The 19,419-nt window shown below is 39.8% G+C and overlaps 1 protein-coding gene across 1 annotated transcript; it reads right to left on the reverse strand.

The window, feature by feature from the left end:
• Positions 1 to 5,200: 5,200 nt before the first annotated feature.
• On the reverse strand, positions 5,201 to 6,322 carry LOC118556799 (caspase recruitment domain-containing protein 8-like). Its single transcript, XM_036125133.1, has one exon. It carries the CDS (start codon positions 6,320 to 6,322, stop codon positions 5,201 to 5,203), a length of 1,122 nt encoding a protein of 373 aa, XP_035981026.1.
• Between the last annotated feature and the right edge of the window lie 13,097 nt (positions 6,323 to 19,419).

The raw sequence follows: 19,419 nt of genomic DNA on the forward strand, positions 1-19,419 counted from the left end.
ATTCAGATCATAAAATATATCAGCCAGGTATGCCAGCTTTGCACACCACTCATCACTTGCAAGCAGCTTTGAGTAATCAGACCTCTCGTTTGTCAGAAATACTTTAAGTTCCTCTCGCAGCTCATACACACGGACCAGCACAATAACATCTGGGTTTCTTTCTTTGACCCTACTTACGAAGCCTTTGATGCGCCTGACCATGGCTGCGGCTCCATCAGTGCAGACACCTGTGCAGTTTTCCCGCGTAAGTCCGCTTTTGTCAAGATATTCCGACGTGACCCGAAATATTTCCTCTCCTGATGATTTTTCTGGCAGTACCTTGCAAAATAGTAAGTTTTCTCTAATGGTTTCTCTATCCACAAAACACATGTTGGCCAAGAGGTGACAATGTCCACTGATATCCGTCGACTCATCAAGTTGCAAGGCAAATTTCTCACTGATGCGCATCTTTTCTAAAATTGTGAATTGTGTTATCTGAGAGAGGCACTTTAGCTATCTCTTTGGCCGCGTCAGGGCCGAGCATCTCATTTAAAATGGCTTTACAAGCTGGCAGTATTAATGTTTCTGCCACAGTGTGGGACTTTTTTGATTTAGTTACGAGTTCAGCAACAAGGTAGCTAGCTTTGAGCGCTCTCTTGCTTAACTTTGTGGTTTTTCTAAAAAAAAGTTGCCTGTCTCTCATTGTTTGTACGTAAGCGTACAAAATAGTCCATCGGCTTGTTTTGAACGGAGGGTGTTTCGTTTGGAGATGGCGTTTAAGCTTGTTTGGCACCATGGCGCTTATGGATAGCTTCTCACCGCACACCAAGCACAGCGGCGTCGGTGCTGTCGCATCCCCTGTGAAAGTAAATCCAAATGAAAGATAACTTTCGCTGTATTGCCTCGAGCTCACCGTCTTGTCTTTTTTCTTTTGACCACTCATACTACGGCCTTTATCTGTGTCAGAATTTTGTCCAGGGCCATGTTCGGCATTTGCATTTTTCCTTTTTAAAAACTTCTCCATCACTGTCACTTGCTCGTCTTGCTGAGATCCCAAACTGTCACGTGTCGTGCAGCACTAACTCTATTGTCTTTACAGGCATTTATTGCCATCTGCTGCCACTCACTGAAATAAAAGAGTATTACATTATCTGTTACACTTTATTACAGCACAGACACCCGACAATGGTTAATTAGGTGATATTAGATAATTTCCCGCGGCACACCTGACGATCTCTCACGTCACACTAGTGTGTCGCGGCACACTAGTTGAAAATCACTGCTCTATGCAGAGTTCACTATTCTTAGTGACCGTCTGCAAATTGCAACACCCGAACAATAACGATAGATAAATAATCAACAGTGTCACGAATGTAATGTAACATGTAATATCATCTTTATTGTCATTGAAACATACACTCCAATGAAATGTGTTCTCTGCTTTTAACCCATCACCCTTGGGGAGCCATGTGCGGCGCCCGGGGAGCAATCTGGGGTTAAGGGTCTTGCTCAGGGACCCAGAGTGCAGGCAGTGGGAATCGAACCGGGTACTTGCTTCTTTCTCTGAGTGCAAGCGCGCTGCTCTAACCACTAGGCCACTACTCCCCCTAGTAGTAGTGTTTTTAAGAAAATATTGTCCACTCACAAAATTTAACACATCTTTATTGAATCAAATGTTAGTAAATATATTTATTTTTCATTTACAGATAATTACAGGTTTATTTAAAATTTCACATATAATTATTTCAGATTGTGGCACATTTGGCCCTCAATAGTGACAGAGGGGATTGTAATAAAAACACACATACAATGAAATTCATGCAAACACCAGATATTCCTCCAACTACAGAGTCTAGATCTCTAAAAGGTCTGAATCCCTTTTTCATTTATTCTAAAAGTGGTTAAAATGTCCATCCTCTATACTCGCTTATAGGGGCTGGTGCCTATATCCAGAAGTCCCTGGCCAAGACAGGACCTGGTGCACCCTGGACAGGTCACCAGTCTATCTCAGGACAATGGAAACACACAACCACACTGGCAATTAACAGTAAACAACAGACCTGAGTCACCGTTTTAGTCTGTGTTGTCTTTTGGTCTACACACCATGCAGAAAGACTTGATTTGAACCCAGGACCTTCTTGCTGAAGTCAGCACTGCTACCAACTGTGCCATTGTACAGCTGTGGTTAAAACATTCAACTGAGAAAAGAAATAGTATGATCAGTTCTCACTGATTTCTATTACACCAATATGTGACCTGCTATCCTCTATATCTGCATAAAAACAGTAAATCCCTCAACCGTCATCACCATACATTGTTTTTTATGTTTGCTAGCTACTGATAAATGCATCTATTTTAATTTTGGTTTTTAGTCCATCCTATTAATGTGTTACATTTAAATCATCTGCCATAAATCTATTAAAAATATCAGTTTTTAAAGTAAACTTTTCTTCATATACATTTCAAGTGTAATTATTGCAACTATAATTAAGTTCCATACTTAGTAATACAATAATATAACTTTGGTTATACAAGCTGGAAATAACAATGAATTTTATGTTTTTGTTCTGGTAACAAGAGCTTTAAAATGGAGAGAGGCTATTTTATTTTTGATATAGAAATACAAAGAAAAACAATGGCATGCATGACACAATATATTATAAAGGTAGTTGGTGGTTTACTGAGTAATATTAAACATCTACTTTTTTAATGTTAAATAATCATGAACATTGATATATCAGAACACTTTAAATTAAAATTTACAGTACTAATACATATGTTAGCTGTTTCTGAGGGGTAATAGGGTGTTTTCACTGACGTCACTGGCCAACTTCCGGTCCGCCATATTGGGTGGCACACTTCCTTATCTCTAGTTGTCTTACACGTATTATCGTATCGCGAATGGATAAGTACGCCAGCACGCTAGAGCGACCAGATAAGGACGTATATCTGAGGAAATGTTCCGTGATCGACCATATGGACCCCTATGCCCTCCACGGTGCCTTGTTTAGCCGTAATCCAGATGCATTACCTGGTGTTCGGTGAAAACCCTCTGCACACTCTTGAGGAAATGAGAGCTTACAAGGGTCTAGAGGCTCACAACCAGTTCACATCTGGTTATGTACATCAAGGAAATCGCCATCATACGTGGACGGGTGAGTTTTAATAAGATGGTAAAAATGTAAACAATCCGACGCAAATGTGTCGCATGCTTCTGCGGTGGCTGGCGGCCGGCGGCCGGCGGTGCGCGAAGGCGCACCGCCCGCCGCAGGGCGGACGGGCTCTGGGCCGATCGACGCCGCTCGCGGCTTTAATTATTTAAGCAGAACAATGACCAGTGCAAAATTAAGTTGTATTTACCGTATTGGCGCCGGTAAGAGCTGCAGATCATAAAGCCAGCAAACAGTGGGAACACAGCAACTCGTTCAAAGGTAAGCTGTGCTCAGACGGGCTGGCACATGCTAGTTTAGTAGCTGCTAACCGTCAGTGCTAACAACCTCTCGCGCATGTAATGTACTTTTAACTAGCTGCTATGTGTTTCAAACGTTTAGAACACACTCTCATTGACATCGGGATACTGTGGAAAGTTATGTTCGGTCGACTTACAGCCGCGATCCAAGCGAGTCGACGACTCTTTGTTATCTTATCTCTTGTTCTCCGTGGTTGCGCCTCCAGGCAGGAAAGCGGTGGAAAATTAATCTGTTTCTATGTTTTTCCCATGGCGATCATGTGTTGCGCTGTTACAGCCCACAATACAGCAACGGTTTACCATGGTTGAAATCAAGTTAAGGTGAAATTAATCAAATTAAAACACGGCTGAGAGAGGGAGTACAGTATGCGGTAGTAATAGGCAGTAGAGGCGGCGGAGGCAGTCAACATGACAGCCGCGGAAAGTAATAAGTCATAACGCCCAAGCCCTATTATTAATATATTCTTCTTACATGTTTTACATACTTAACAGTTAATTACCTGTGACAAAGTGAGCACCGCAGACTCTGGCGTATTCCAGCTTAACACCGTCCAAATCGGACCTGGATATCCGTGTCAGCCATAGGTGAGGGCGTTGTTCAGAGAGCTGTTTTTTTTTTTTCACACTGATTCACTATTACGGCTGGTAGGCGATAGAAAGAGCGTTGATCTCCACCTCCACGGGCCGTGCAACCAACCATTAAACACGTTTTCCCCATTGTTCACTTCCAATACTGCCTAAGGCGTCATACAATGCAGGTCAACGGTGCGAAACGACTGCCACCCAATATGGCGGACGCGCTGAGTAGTCACGTGAGCGTGACGTCAGCTGAAAACACCCTATTACATGTGACCTCCCAGGAAGACTGGATAAGGGGCTCAGAATGAGAGACAGGGGGATAAATGGGAGAATACTAGGACAACATGGACTAACCGAGTGTCTCATCCAGAGCGATTCAGAGCAGACATTAGAGACACAGGAGTATTATAACCATGCAGAAAGACAGTTTGGATATTTAAACAGCTGTAGTTGATCAACCCAATGATCAGACGGCAATGCTGATTGGTTCTCAGGGACAACAGTCCAGCCAACCGTGAACCACACAGGTGATGCAGAGTCCAGAACAATGGAGCTAGCTTGTAAATACATATTTACCATTGATTAAACCTTACATTAGATTCTAATTACATTTAGTATTTTTTTTAAATCTAAACAAAAAAGTGAAGCAGTCAAAACTATATAGTGGATTATTTTCTTGTTCTCTTCCTCTCTTAAGTGAATTTGGTTTTTCTGTTTGAGGTCATTTTCTTGTTAAGGACTTTCCTCTAGTCTCTTGAAGGTGTGATTTTTTATGTTCATCTCTGTACCTCAGTAACAGAACCACCAAAGTGGAATTCGCTTCCCTTTCAGTAATATGTCTCATCTGTTCTGTCTTTACCAAATTTTGTTGTTGTAATTTCGTTTTATGTCTTTTGTTGGTGATTTAACATTTTAAAAACCATTGTGAAAAGAAAATGAAAAATAAGTAAATAAATCAATCAAAACAGAAAGTAATGGAGAGACTTACTTGACAACCAGATACCTTGGTACAAACACCCTATCTTTTCAATTATTTTTCCAGCTCTCTGAACCTCTTCTCTTTCTTCACAAAGTTTGACCTCATTTTGAATCATTTGAAGCAGATTATGAAGGTTCAATGACATTTCAACCTTTTCAGAGTCTAACAGAAAACAGAGCTCTGTTCATTTTTCCTCACATCAGCCCCAGATGTCCAGAGAAGTACGGGTTGAGCTCACAGAGAAAGCGGATCATCTCTGAACTTGCATCGTCACCTTTGTTCCTCACCATGTTGACTAAAACTCGAGCTTTGTCTCCTCTGGCCCTCTCCCCCTCTACTGCCTCCCTCTCAGCATCACTGAGGACTTTTATCTCCAGGAGTTTGTCCAGAAGACTCTTCAGAACCGGTCCTGATATCCCCTCAATGAAGTTGGTCCTTATTTCCTCAAGATGCTCGCTTGGTCCATAGGAACTTCCTACTCCAGCAGTAGACAGACAAACCTCTGTATTCCAGATGCCATTGAAGCTGCCCTCCCTCAGAAAGAGTTCATTGCGTCTCATGAAATTCTCATAAACCACCTGGAACGTTGGGAGGTAGTTGTCGTACGATTCTGCATCAAACTCTGCTTCTTTGGGCTGAACCAGAACCGACTTTCTTCCAGGACGTGTGGACAGAGTGTAAAGCCGCTTCGGCTGCAGTCTGCAGTGTGGAGGTGTCTCTAGAAACTTCTCATCTCTATCTATTTTCTTTCTAAAATGCAACACATGTCTCAGAGCAACGTTTTTAGGCAGCAGCAACACATTAATCTGATATCTGACACTAGGAGCAGCTGGAGGCTTGTAGAACAGCAGAACCAAGGCTTGGACCGGGTCTGGAGGAGAATCTTTATCCTTGACGACACCAAAAGCAGAAAACCCTGTGAGGTTGATGATGACGTGAGTTTCTGTGATCTCCTCAGCCTTGATGAACTCGATGCCTTCATCACCTACATGAGCGACTGACAGGTAGGTACATCCACCTGTGGAGCGGATCTCACAGTGAGGGAGATGGAGCTGAGCCACAGACTGCTGCTGACATCTGATGTCAAACAGAGGTCCTGCAGGCTTCTTGCCCTGTTGGCTCAGTAACCTGCTGCTCCAAGAAACAATCCTGTAGGACACGTCTCCTTCTGCCTTCATGGCAAACACCAGACCGCTCACTCTGCACTGGTACAGACCTGGACTGAAGCACCGCAACCAGTAGGTTTCATCATCTTCATCATCTTCACCACCAGTGAAATCAGGAGTAAACTCCTCAAATCTGCTCTGCAGGTTCATGTCGGGTAAACTTGCAGTTCGGGGTAAGATGTTGATGCCTACGACATTTGAAGGAGACATAAAAGTAGATTCTCTTCTCCTCAAAGCAGACTCTGAAGCATGAGGAAGGTCAGTCTGGGCTGCTCTGTTTGGGACTAGGTTGCACTGAGAAGGATCAGAGGGAGGACAGTTATTCTGACCCATCAAACACCTCCCCAGTTCCTTCTTCTCATAGAAATCTTTGGTGAGGGGCTGTTTAAGAGGTGTTGGTGTGAAATCGTTGGGGACTGAGTCCCAATTCCTGAGTTCTTCCTCATCAGCTGTTGGATGTTCTGTCAACCTGAAAGGAGATGCTTCAACCATGTTTCCACTAGTTAGTGAATACAGATGTTCATCAGTTGGAGTTGCATTCTCTGGTAGTGAGTCAATGGATTCACTCTGAGGCTTTTGAACAGAACCCGGTGCAATTTCTTTCTCGTGTGCTTCATCACAAAGTCCCTTTTCCTCAATTATTTCAGAACCTGTTTTTAGATCTTTCTTTTCTGTTTCATTGATTCCTTCCCTTTTGGCCACCTGCTCATCTTCAGCTTGTTTTCTCTGTATTTCCTTTTCTGACACCATTTTTATCTCTGTGGTTATTATGTCTGGTTGTGTAAGGGGAGAATGATCCAAACTGGATGCATCAGAGAAAAATGATAGTCCTGCAGGTTTCTTGCCATGTTGGCTCAGTAAGCTGCTGCTCCAAGTATCAATCCTGATAAATGCATCTCCCTCTGCCATCATACCAGAACGTGAAGGCACCAGGCCACTCTCTCTGCACTGGTTCAGATTTGGACTGGTGCACTGGAACCGACAGGCTTTATCATCTTCACCAGTGAAATCAGGAGGTAATATTTCATAGATGTTTTGGAGCTTCATGTTGGGTAAACTTGCAGCTTGGGGTAAGTTGCTGACGTCTGCAGGAGGATCCTGGTCTATTCTTCTATTCAACCCGGAGTCTGAAGCATTTTCATGAACATCAGCATGACATAAATTGCTTGGAATTGAGATGCCTGCAGTTCCATCTGATGGTTTAATCTCTTTCAATTCATCTGACTGAGCAAATAAGGTCTGAAGTGGATTTTTTACGTCGCTTGTTTCAAGGCTGTCATTCATATTTGGGTGTTTTAAAGGTAAAGCGGCAAATGATCTGGACTTAGGGCTGTCAGAGGTGCTTCCACAGTCATGGTTAATCTCCTCTGAACATGGTAAGGAAATATTGTGATTGGATACACATGAGTTTCTGTGATGATGTAATGGAGATGCATCATCAACTGGTGCATCATCTTCTGCAGTCTTGATAGTGTTGGGAAAAAGAGGCTTTGTTTGAGGATTTGAATCGGTTTTATCAATACAATCCAAACTTGTTCCAAAGCCTTTAGGACTGTCTGAATCTGAGTCAGTGGACGCAAAGCAACAACACAGGCCTGTGTATGATGCACAGGCAGGTCTCTGCGTCATTTTGGGTCTAAAGATGGTGACAAATCCTTGTTCCTTCTGGGTTGCCCAAAACAAGATCTTTTTCCAGATCTTCCTTCTCAGTTTTTCTGCTTCTCTTGCTCCTTGGTTTCTGTAAATTGAAACAAACCAAACATCTCATTACATTTCATTTCACACATTTTAATTATGGGTTAAACTGTCACTGTTGATTATGAAACTTTTTTTGGTTCAAGTCTTTCAATTCAGCTGTGTTTATATAGCGCCAATGCATAACTGAAATCACAAGGTCAGTTCTATCAAAACATACAGACAGGCTGGTTTCTGTCAAAGTAAACCCAGCAGGTTGCATCGAGCCATTGACTTGCAGAGTCAGGACACAAATAAATTTATCTGAGGGCTAAAAAAGTGGATTTTTTAGAATTAAGTAAATAACAGCTACTTTAAAAGCCTGTGGAACATATCCCAATGGTACATTGTGAAGTGTCTTGAAATGATGTGTTGTGAATCGGCACTATATAAATCAAATTATGAAATTGGAAGTTATGTAATAGACTTTGGTTTTCTGTATAATTGGTTTGAATTTACTTCATATTTCTGTCTGAATTGGATACTTTTTGTAAAGTAATGACATTTGTTATGAATTTATGCTAAATACATAAAGTAAATTGAATTCTGAAATGAATATATGTGCTTTAATATAAATAATAATGAATAAAATGAATATGAATAAAAGTTTTAAAATAAGTAGAGTGACCTTTTATCCAGATTTCCCCTGAAACCTAGCTCCCTTTACCAAAACACAAAGTGCAGAGTTAGTTTAATTTACTTCCTGTCAAATTGTTCAAATGTGATTTGTAGTATAAAAATGTATTTCTCTTTCTTTCCTCTCACCACTTTCAATGTCTGCCACAAAGAGGCCAGTATTACCATAAATATATTATCAATACATTTTACAGGTATCTAAAATAATGTGTTTTGTGTTATTGTATATGCACATCAGGTCAACTAACAACTGTGTGTTTTATTTTGAAAGGTTTTCGTTTCTCATGTGACTTCTGGGTTTATCTCATTTTCTCTTCCTGCTGGTTGTTGTTGATTTATTATCTCCCTTGACCTTTATTACTAAACTGTGGAGCTTATATAATGGACATTTAAGTAAGTTTATGTTTAGGCTGTTTTGGTTCATCTACGGTCTTCTAAGACTTTAAATATTTTGTTCATTTACCTGTATTTACCTGAACTGTGTCATTTCTCTCCAGCGTTTCGTCACTAATCCACATGACTGTGCTACAACAGGTCTCCCTCCCTATTACTGGTTGATTTTTCTCTCACTTCTAATTCTTCATAGTTTTATTATGGGTATAACTACATGTTTTTATCTATTTTATTACTTTTTTCTATCACTAGTGGTTTATTGTCTGCCTTTTTAACCATCAGATTGTCTCTTTGATCTGTAACTGAGTTCTTGGTTTTCAAACAGAACATGCCTGTTGCTGCACATTTTAAAAATACTTTAAAATTAAAGTCAGGCTTGTATTTATCTCCAAATTCATGATGGACATTATCTCCCTAAATGAAGAGGATGAAAGTTTACTTTTTTACTATTTTTACGTCATATAAGGGTCTGATTTACAGAGCTTTTTAATTTTTTTTTACATGTTTTATTAAAGTAGTTTTATTTAGAAGATCTTTAAAAAAGTCCAGGGTATCAATCACTCAGACATGCCAACCATGTTATCATAGTTTCTTCTACCAGTAAATCTGCTGCTGCTCTAGACTTCTCTTAGAAGTCTTGTTGCTCCGCCTCTCTGCCTGCTCGGACGCTTTTTTCTCTGCTCCCTGCTTGCTTGCATTTTCCTGCGTTTTACTTTTTATCTCCTTTTTATCTCTTTGCCAAAACCACGGAAAGTTGGATTTAGTTATTTTTATTTATTTTCTTTTTATTTATTTTTGATTTTGATTTTGCAAAGATGCCTACCTTCACCACAGTGGACCTTGACACGCTTCTACAAAAGATCGCCGTTATAGAACAGAAGATATGCCGACTCGAACTGAATTATGATGTAAACGGCGCGTATGGAAATGAAACAACCCTGCCTGCGACTCCAAACGGGGACCACCAGCCCAGCAACTCTCTGAACAAACAGATCCCTGAGGAAAATGAGAATCCCTGGATCACTCAGGGTGCAAGACCAAAGAATCAACGAACCCCACGCCTAGACAAAGAAAACTGGCCCAGACTACAGAGAGATGCCCCAGGACAAGTGAAACAACAGCGGACTGTTCCCACAACAAATGATAGGAGTAAACCTGCTGGAAATGCTGGAATTCCTTTACGAAACAGATTCGCTCCGCTCCAAAATGTGACCCAGGAGAATCATGACAACACTCAGAGGTACGTCAACGACTTTCGCTCTAATACATCAGAGAAAAGACATGCCACGGGGCCAAGGACCCTGATTTTATGCAGTGGGTCTGTATGTGGGATTAAACATTTCTGTAACAAGAAAAACACAGAGGTCGACTCAAACTATGGCCTGGTGTCTGATTTATTAGACATCCTTCCAAGGATCTTGAAAGAGCGCCCGACCTTGGAAAAACTCATAATACAAGCTGAAGCCCTGGGCGACGTCACCCGGATAAGAAAATCAGAAGTATTGAAAGAGGATTACATTCGTCTGTTGAACTTAGTTCATGGCAAAAATGTCAAGGTGCTTCTGAGCGGCCCTTTCCCGCCCGTGGCTTGTGGAGACGAGATTTTTTCCCGAATTCTGATGCTAAACAAATGGCTGGAAAAAACATGCAAAGAAACAACTGTAACCTTCATAGACAACTTTAACATCTTCTGGGAAAGAAGACATCTGTTCAACAGAGATGGCTTCTCTCTAAATAGGTCAGGTGCAAAACGGCTGATTTCAAACATCTTCTATTCTGTGAACCATTTGTCATCAGCTTTGTCCCAAAACAATGTACATCCAGTGTCTAAACAAAAGATAAGCCCGGTGCAGCCTGAACAAGCCAAGATAAACATGGCCAGAAAGATGACACAGAAAGAGGCTTTCTCAGAGCTACAGGAGGATTCATCCCAGATGTTAGCAGGACAAAGAGAGGACCAAGAATCGCCATCGTCACAAACACCGATCCAGACTACACCCGCCTCGCCTTCCTCTCCACAAAGCCCAGAGGTTCCTTTTCTGGAATTTTCTCCCAACATGAACAAAGTATTTAAGATTGGCCTACAGATGACATCCTCTCCATATAGCCACAGCTCTGTGACTAAACCAGCATCTTCCAAAGGCCGCAGAGCCCCAGATCCTCCTCTACGTATCACGGAACATGCCTGTCCTCAAGACCTTCAGATTACTTCGCTGTGATACACAGCGGGCCCTCGCTGCACGTTTATCAGACAAGACAGCTTCAAGAATCAGCTTGGGTCTTTTCCCGGGAATTACGGAATATCTGTGATGATTCGTGGCAGAAAAAAGAAAAACAAAAGGATAAACAGGAACAAATACTTGAAAGTCATTAACTGTCAGATGCAACCTGCCACAGAGACATCATCAACCACCAAATCATATAAACTAGGTTTATTAAACATTAGATCTCTGTCAGGAAAATCCCTTTTAATTAATGACTTTATTATTGACAACAATCTTGATGTTATGTTTTTAACAGAAACATGGTTACATGAATCTAATGAAGAAGTAATACTGCTGGAGTCAACACCTCCAAACTACAATTTCCTTTGTGAGAGCAGACAGCAAAGGAAAGGTGGAGGAGTAGCAACATTGTTTAATGATTCACTAAAGTGTAAAAAGATGTTTTTGGGAAAATTTGACTCTTTTGAACATTTGGCTCTCAAGGTAAAGAGCCCGGTACGAACTATGTTTCTGAATGTTTACAGGCCTCCTAAGTCCACATCAAACTTTTTTAATGATTTTAGTGACCTCTTGTCTGTGATTTGTGTTGATTATGACTGTTTAATTATTGTGGGAGACTTCAACTTTCACGTTGACAACCCTGAAGACAGAAGTGCAAAAGAACTGTGTGACACACTTAGAAACTTTGGTTTAACTCAGCATGTTAAACAGCCAACACACAAACAGGGGCATATTTTAGACTTAATCATCACTAAAGGTCTAAACATTTCACAGGTCAATGTAACTGATGTTGCTCTATCCGATCACTTCTCCGTTACCTTTGAATGTATCATTACCAGTGACTCATTTAGCCAAAGGGACATCGTAAGAAAACGCACCTTTAAGGACAATGCCACTGAAACTTTTATTCAAGCTTACTCTGCTACTTCAACCTTGGGCTGCAACTCAGTAGATGAGCTAGTAGATAACTTTCAGTCTAAAGTCTCAGACATCATTGACTGCATTGCTCCAGTTAAAGTGAAAGTTGCTTCCGGGAAGAAAAAATCTCCTTGGAGAAATGCTCCATCAGTTAGAAGTGAAAAGAGGGAATGTCGAAAAGCTGAACGCAGGTGGAGAAAGAATAGACTCCTGGTTCACTATGACATCTATAAAGAGAGACTTAACAGATATAACTTACAATTGAAAAATGCAAGAGAATCTTTCTTCTCTGAGATCATTAAGAAAAACATTAATAATGCTCGTGTCTTATTTTCCACAGTCGACAGGTTAACAAATCCTCCTGTGTCCGTGGCTTCAGAACTCCACTCCACCAGGGCCTGCAATGAATTTGCTAACTTCTTTACTGAGAAAATCCTAAAAATTAGAGGATCAGTTTGTACTTCCACACCAGCTCCAGAACCAAAGCCGTACTCAGCTGGAACTTATCCTGACAAAATGTCCCAATTCAGCCAAATAAACTACAAAAGCTTAGAGCAGATCATTCAGCAGCTAAGTTCCTCTTCATGCTGTCTTGATGTTCTACCCACAGCTTTCTTTAAAAAAGTTTTACCTGTCATAGCGTCTGATTTGACTCAGATAATAAACACGTCCCTCCTGTCAGGTGTTTTCCCCCAGTCCCTAAAAACAGCAATTATCAAACCACTGCTGAAAAAGAATAATTTAGACAAACTTCTACTCCAGAACTACAGGCCCATCTCAAACCTCCCCTTTATCAGTAAGATTATTGAAAAAGCTGTGTTTCAACAATTAAACACCTTCTTAACAACGACCAGCCGATTTGACGTTTTCCAGTCAGGTTTCCGCGCTCACCACAGTACAGAGACTGCCCTGATCAAGGTGTTTAATGACATCCATATAAATACAGACTGTGGAAGAACCACCGTGCTGGTACTATTGGACCTTAGTGCAGCATTTGATACTGTCGATCACTCCATTCTGTTAGAACGCCTGGAGAACTGGGTCGGCCTCTCTGGTACAGCTCTCCACTGGTTTAAATCCTACTTAAAGGACAGGGATTTTTTTGTAACAGTAGGTAACTTTACATCAGAGATGACAAAAATCCCATTTGGGGTTCCCCAAGGGTCCATTCTGGGTCCCCTCCTTTTCAATATCTACATGCTCCCTCTAGCCCAGATAATAAAAAATAACAACATCAGCTACCATAACTATGCAGACGACACACAGCTCTACATCACCATGTCACCAGGTGACTATGAACCAATTCAGGCACTGAGTAAATGCCTAGAAGAAATCAATACGTGGATGTGCCAAAATTTTCTCCAATTGAATAAAAACAAAACTGAAGTAATAATATTTGGACCAATAGAGGAAAGATCAAAAGTTAGCACACAGCTTCAGTCGCTTCAGCTAAAAACCACAAATCAGGCCCGAAATCTGGGTGTAGTGATGGACTCAGACCTGAACCTTCAAAAGCATCTAAAGACAGTTACAAGGTCGGCTTTCTATCACCTGAAGAACATTTCTAGGATTAAAGGACTGATGTCTCAGCAGGATCTAGAAAAACTAATCCATGCGTTTATTTTTAGTCGAATTGATTACTGCAACGGTGTTTTCACAGGACTTCCTAAAAAGTGGATCAGACAGCTGCAGCTGATCCAGAACGCTGCTGCCCGCGTCCTCACTAAGACTAAGAAAGTAGAGCACATCACCCCAGTTCTAAAGTCCTTACACTGGCTCCCTGTATCTCAGAGAATAGACTTTAAAATACTTCTGTTAGTCTATAAATCCTTAAATGGCTTAGCTCCTAAATACATCACAGACTTGTTATCAGCGTATAAACCATCCAGACCACTCAGGTCTTCTGACTCCAGCCTGCTCTGCATACCTAGAACCAGAACCAAACATGGAGAAGCAGCTTTTAGTTCCTATGCTCCAATTATCTGGAACAAACTTCCAGAAAACTGTAAAAGTGCGGAAAGCCTGAGTTCTTTTAAATCAGGATTAAAAACACATTTGTTTAAAATTGCCTTCAACTGTCCTAGTTAACTGAATCACCACTTTTTTGTTCTATTTTCTATCTATATTTTATTCCTACTTGCTCTTATTCTGTTTTATTTTGCTATGTTTTAATCATGTAAAGCACTTTGCATTGTCTTTGTACTGAATTGTGCTATATAAATAAATTTGCCTTGCCTTAGACAGGAAGAGTTTGATGATTTTTATCTTATTTCACCAGGGGGACTTTTTTTCCAGTTCCTCCCTTTCAGAGCAGCACAACATTCAATGTGTTTGATGGATTCAGTTCTACATTGATAAATATAAAAAACATGGTTTGCATTTATTCTTTTTAAAATCAGAATTGCATCAGAGGACAGTCAAAAATCTGCCAAAAACATGCATTTATAAATGGTATTAATGGTTTCAAATATGATGAGGTTCTATAGAATGTGTTATATCGAAAATTATTCTTTTTTGGTAGTATTTATATATAGTTATTGCTGTGTGATTGAACTTGGTTTTACAACAGACATTATTGAAGAAACAGAATAACCGATAACAAAGCAATTGTATTTTTGTGTAATTCAATATGCTTTTTTAACCTATTGCATTTAGACATTTAGAAAATGTTACAATATAAGAATGAATTAATTGATAGTGTTTGTAACTGCTCCCAAAGGTTTTTCGTCTGGTTCAGATTAAAGCCACGCTCCAACTGATGTTTGACCAGCTTTTATTCTCTTAGCCACACAGCAAATCTTGCTTTTTGCCAGCAAACACGTGAAAAACTATAATGAATGAACATTATAAACACAGGTGTTAGCTTAATAGCATTTACAACAAAACAAACCTTACACAATAAAATATATAAACATACCGTGTGCGCCTTCTGACCAAACACTTAGGAGAAGTTTTCCAACCATATGTCCGTGTTTTAAATCAAAAAATGTCCAGCTAGCCGTCTTCGTCTTCCTTCTGTATGCAGCAAGTCTCTTAATTGAACATGTGCTCCGTACCAGTTCAGCTCTTGGCGCAGTACTCAAATTCACCAATAGATGTCAGTAACATGACAAATCTTGTAGTCTTAGTAAACACACAAAATAAATAAATAACAAAATAAAACACCCTTTTTCTGCGTCAGCTACAGTGTTCTTTTATCCAAATGGTGTATTTTCAATAATTAAGTATAACTTCAACATACTCTACATGTTGCTTTGAAATAGGGTTGCAGTAAATATATGTTTATTTACAAAAAAAAGGGTAAATGAAGAAAATAAAGAAATCTAGAAGCAGGTAGTACTTCCAAAACGTAAATAAAAAGCTAGACTTACCATGAGCTGCAGAAGTAGCTTCATAGAAGAAGATGCCAACACTGTGTCTGTTTTATGCCCTCCCAGGTGTCTTTGCCTGCAGGTAGGAGGGTATAGATTCTGGCAAAAAGCATTTATAGCCTCATGTTGTGTCACTACACATGTTTTTAAGTTATTTACTGTTTGGAATAAATGAGTGACACCTTCTCTTCAATAAGTTCATAAATAAGAATTTATGAACAGAAATAAATGAACATCCAGAGAACACCACTATAGAATGATGGTTATCTGAATTAACACTATATTTCAACCAACAAATCTTCTTCACTAGGCTAGTGAAACTTAACTAAACTAAAATTAAGATAAAAAAACAAGGAACTATATACACAAAAAAGAACAAATAAAATAGTTTAAAACCATCATTAGAATTATTCAGTGAATCCTGGTTCACTGCAGATCTAAGTTGAACTAAAGTTAATCTTAAAAATTAGTTTAATTAATTTCAAACAACATTTGATGCGGGTTCCACCAGTTTACAATGTAAATCCAAGTTACATAAAATATTATTTGAGGACATAACATTTTTACGAATGATTTACTAAATAAAAGTCAATAACCTTTAGGACACCTGATTTTATTTATGTAATGTATGTAATGTTTCATATTAATACTGTACTAACGCTCGTAGCACTATCGTATGATTGCGGAGCTAACCGAAAACACAAATTGTTTTTTTTTTCTTCCTGCTTCTCTGTGAAGGCAGACGCATTTGTTCTCTCTCCTCTCCTTTTCCATTTCCCTGCCTGTTCCTATTAATCCTTTTTGGATCCTCTTTTTACGTATCTTCCAAATTCTAAATTATGAATCTGGTCAGCTGGACTCTGACGCAATTGAACACATTTTCTCAACGAGTAGACTGGGTGAAGGAGAGCCCCTGTGCCTAATGGGATATGCGCAACTGGACACATGGTGGGAGGAGCATCATGCGACTGTCCATTTTGCCAGTCGCTGATGTTGAAAATGTGTTCAAAATTGGATTTATGATAACAGGATTTCTGCTTTTTGGAGCATGCGGTTACTTGAAGTATCAAGAAATTCTGAAAACATTGACAGCTGTTTTGGCCCATGTCAGAGCTGCCTGAACTATGTGAGGGATATGTCCGCTACCAGCACTCAGACTGAAATGCTGTGTAAGCATAACTGCAAGCTGGAAGCTGGACCCTGGCAGAATGACCTTAAGCTTGGCTGTTTGGACTTGCCATTGAGAAGAACCACTGAGACTTTAAGGCAGACAGAATAACAAGAGTCTGCCTGCCCAAAACAAATGCTATTATCAGACTCTGGGTCCGTCAGCCTCGAAAGGCAGAATATCTTAATTTCTCCTGGATGTTATGTAAACCAGACACTCTGTGACATCTGTGACCCGAAACAGAGCGCTACTGGACTGCCTGATAATGCTCCTTCATTATCAGACTCGGGAGTTCGTGGCCGAGTGGTTAGAGACGCGCACTTGCAGTCAGAGAAGGATGCAAGTAGCCAGTTCGATTCCCAGTCACGGCACTCTGGGTCCCTGAGCAAGACCCTTAACCCTTGATTCCGCACATGGCAGCCCACTGCTCCCCAAGGGTGATGGGTTACGATGCAGAAGTGAATTTCTCCATTGTGAGATCAATAAAGTTCAATTATTATTACTCTGGCTGCGCGAGCAATCTAACACACACACACACACACATGCTGCTGTTACTACATAGTTACATAAAAATATTAATTTAAATAAAAGTAGTTACTTTTAGGAAAGTCCCTCTCATGCTTTTCACAAAGCAAAAGGGGAGCTTTTGGCCTCAAACAGCACCTTGATAAATGAAAATGCTACACATAAATAAAAAATGTCAACATGTGATATGAATATTTTGGAAGTGTTATGACAGTGTTTCCCATTGGTTGAGAATTTATTTGTGTTGGTAGGCAGTATGGAGTGGCTTTGAATGGTACAGCGTAGCATGGAGCTTGATGAGCATATTTTTGACCACCAGAATTGATCCTTGGCTTTTGTCCTTCCAGAATAGAAAAGAGTTGACATCTTGAAATCCTGATTTCCAGAGAAATTATACAGTTTTCAATCAGGATGTAAGATTTGTTTAACCAGTAAAGACAACACAAAAATTACAAATTAGGTAGCCTAACTAGAACTATTGCAGACATACCTGACAACATACCTGAAATATAATACAATCCACTTATAGCTTCAGCAATACACAAATTAAAAGACACTACAACACATTAGCAACCTACCCAAGTTTAAGCTAGTAGGCACAATCACATACATTTTCACGATGCAGCTTACCTCTTTCATCAAGTAGAAAGGGAAAAGTTAAGGGAGTAAAACCAGATTTATAGTCAGGGCCCCCTTCTTTTATAGAGTCTATACATAAACGTCCCTCACTGTTTATTTGTAAGAGATCAAAAAGGTATTGCTTAACATTGGACATAATGACATGACAGCACTACACGAATATAAAAATGCTTATGTCTTTCATCAACAGCTTTACAAAAGAAAGAATTTAAAAAAATCAGTAATCCATCAGGTTTTTCACAATTAGAAACTGTGACCTCACTCGTACAGGGTTATTCAGAAACCACATGGAGAATAATTTTGTTTGTTTGGTAACAAACTAGCAGTCCCCTAATAAGGCTGGTTCACTACTCATTAGCTACTGATTCATTCCTCTTTAATTCCCTAAAAGAACCAGTACTTCTCTAATAAGAATTGGTGTACATCAGTAAGTACTGGTTAACTACCAATTCGAACCCAAGTAGTTAATCAAATGTTGTGTACTTTGTTGTAAAGTGTTGTTAGACAAAGTCTAGAGACAGCTGATGTTTTTAGTTTTTTCTGATGTCAGAGAGATGGTATGTCTGCATTATGAACAAGATACTAATTATCTTCTGTATTCACGTCACACTAGGGAATGTAAAGTTGTAATGTCATGTTCTGTTAAAATATTTGTTTTTTCTTGTTGAGGGTTCCACATTGTGTAGATCGCCTTCTGAGATCTGTACCAAGGCTCATGATCTTCTTTTAACATAACCAAATATGCACTCAATAAATCTGTCAAATCCACATTTAACTGACTATTTTTGGGTTTATCTGATTTTACTGGTCTTCAAAATTACATTTAAAATCCACACCTACTTCTTGGTGAGATTTTACCTCCAATAAACCAACCTGACTAAAATAGACCATTCATTAACATGATGATTCAGTATAATGTGTTGATCAGCAAATGTGTAGAACTTTGAACTGCTTAATATTGTCTGAAATGTGAATGTAAGAATTATTAGGAACTTGAGGCAACAAAAACAGGCTTGTAGAAAACAGAAAGAAAACATTGGCATCAGGCGTCAACAATGCGTTCCAGTTATGCTTTCCTGATAACAATCAAAAACATATTGTTAGTCACACTTACAGGAAAGACTTTGCTCTGTGGAGAAAATTGTAAATAGTAAAGATAAAATACTGTTAGAGTCAGATACAAAAAAGTAAAAAGAAAAAGTTCCATTCAGTGTGCTTTAGCGCTTACTTGTGTGGTTATAGTTCAAGTTAAAGAACTATAAAGACCTATCTGTGTCCATGCCAATCACAAACACTTAGGACTCAGAACTGTGATGAGCTTGTTGGTCTGGTAGCAGGGTAGACAGAGATTTACAGGTCTGGCCTCATCGATAGGGTGAGCCTGGTCAGTGTCCAGAGTAGTCAGGATTATAATCCCATTCCACAAAGAGCCCGGATTAGGCAGCATTTTCCAGACGGGTCAATAAGGACACATGTATGCATTTTTTGATAGTGACGGTCCTCCAAGTTGATGACTTTAGCAGTTAGATCAAAGTTAGCATCTGGTTGGAGAATGCATCCTCAATTAAGTTTAAGTCTATTTGTTCATGAGTGTATTTCTCTGCCAGTTCAAATAAGATAAAAGGGTGGCCATGCTGC

Source organism: Fundulus heteroclitus, chromosome 21 (genome assembly GCF_011125445.2).
Source record: "Fundulus heteroclitus isolate FHET01 chromosome 21, MU-UCD_Fhet_4.1, whole genome shotgun sequence".
In the NCBI taxonomy this organism is placed as follows: Eukaryota; Metazoa; Chordata; class Actinopteri; order Cyprinodontiformes; family Fundulidae; genus Fundulus; species Fundulus heteroclitus.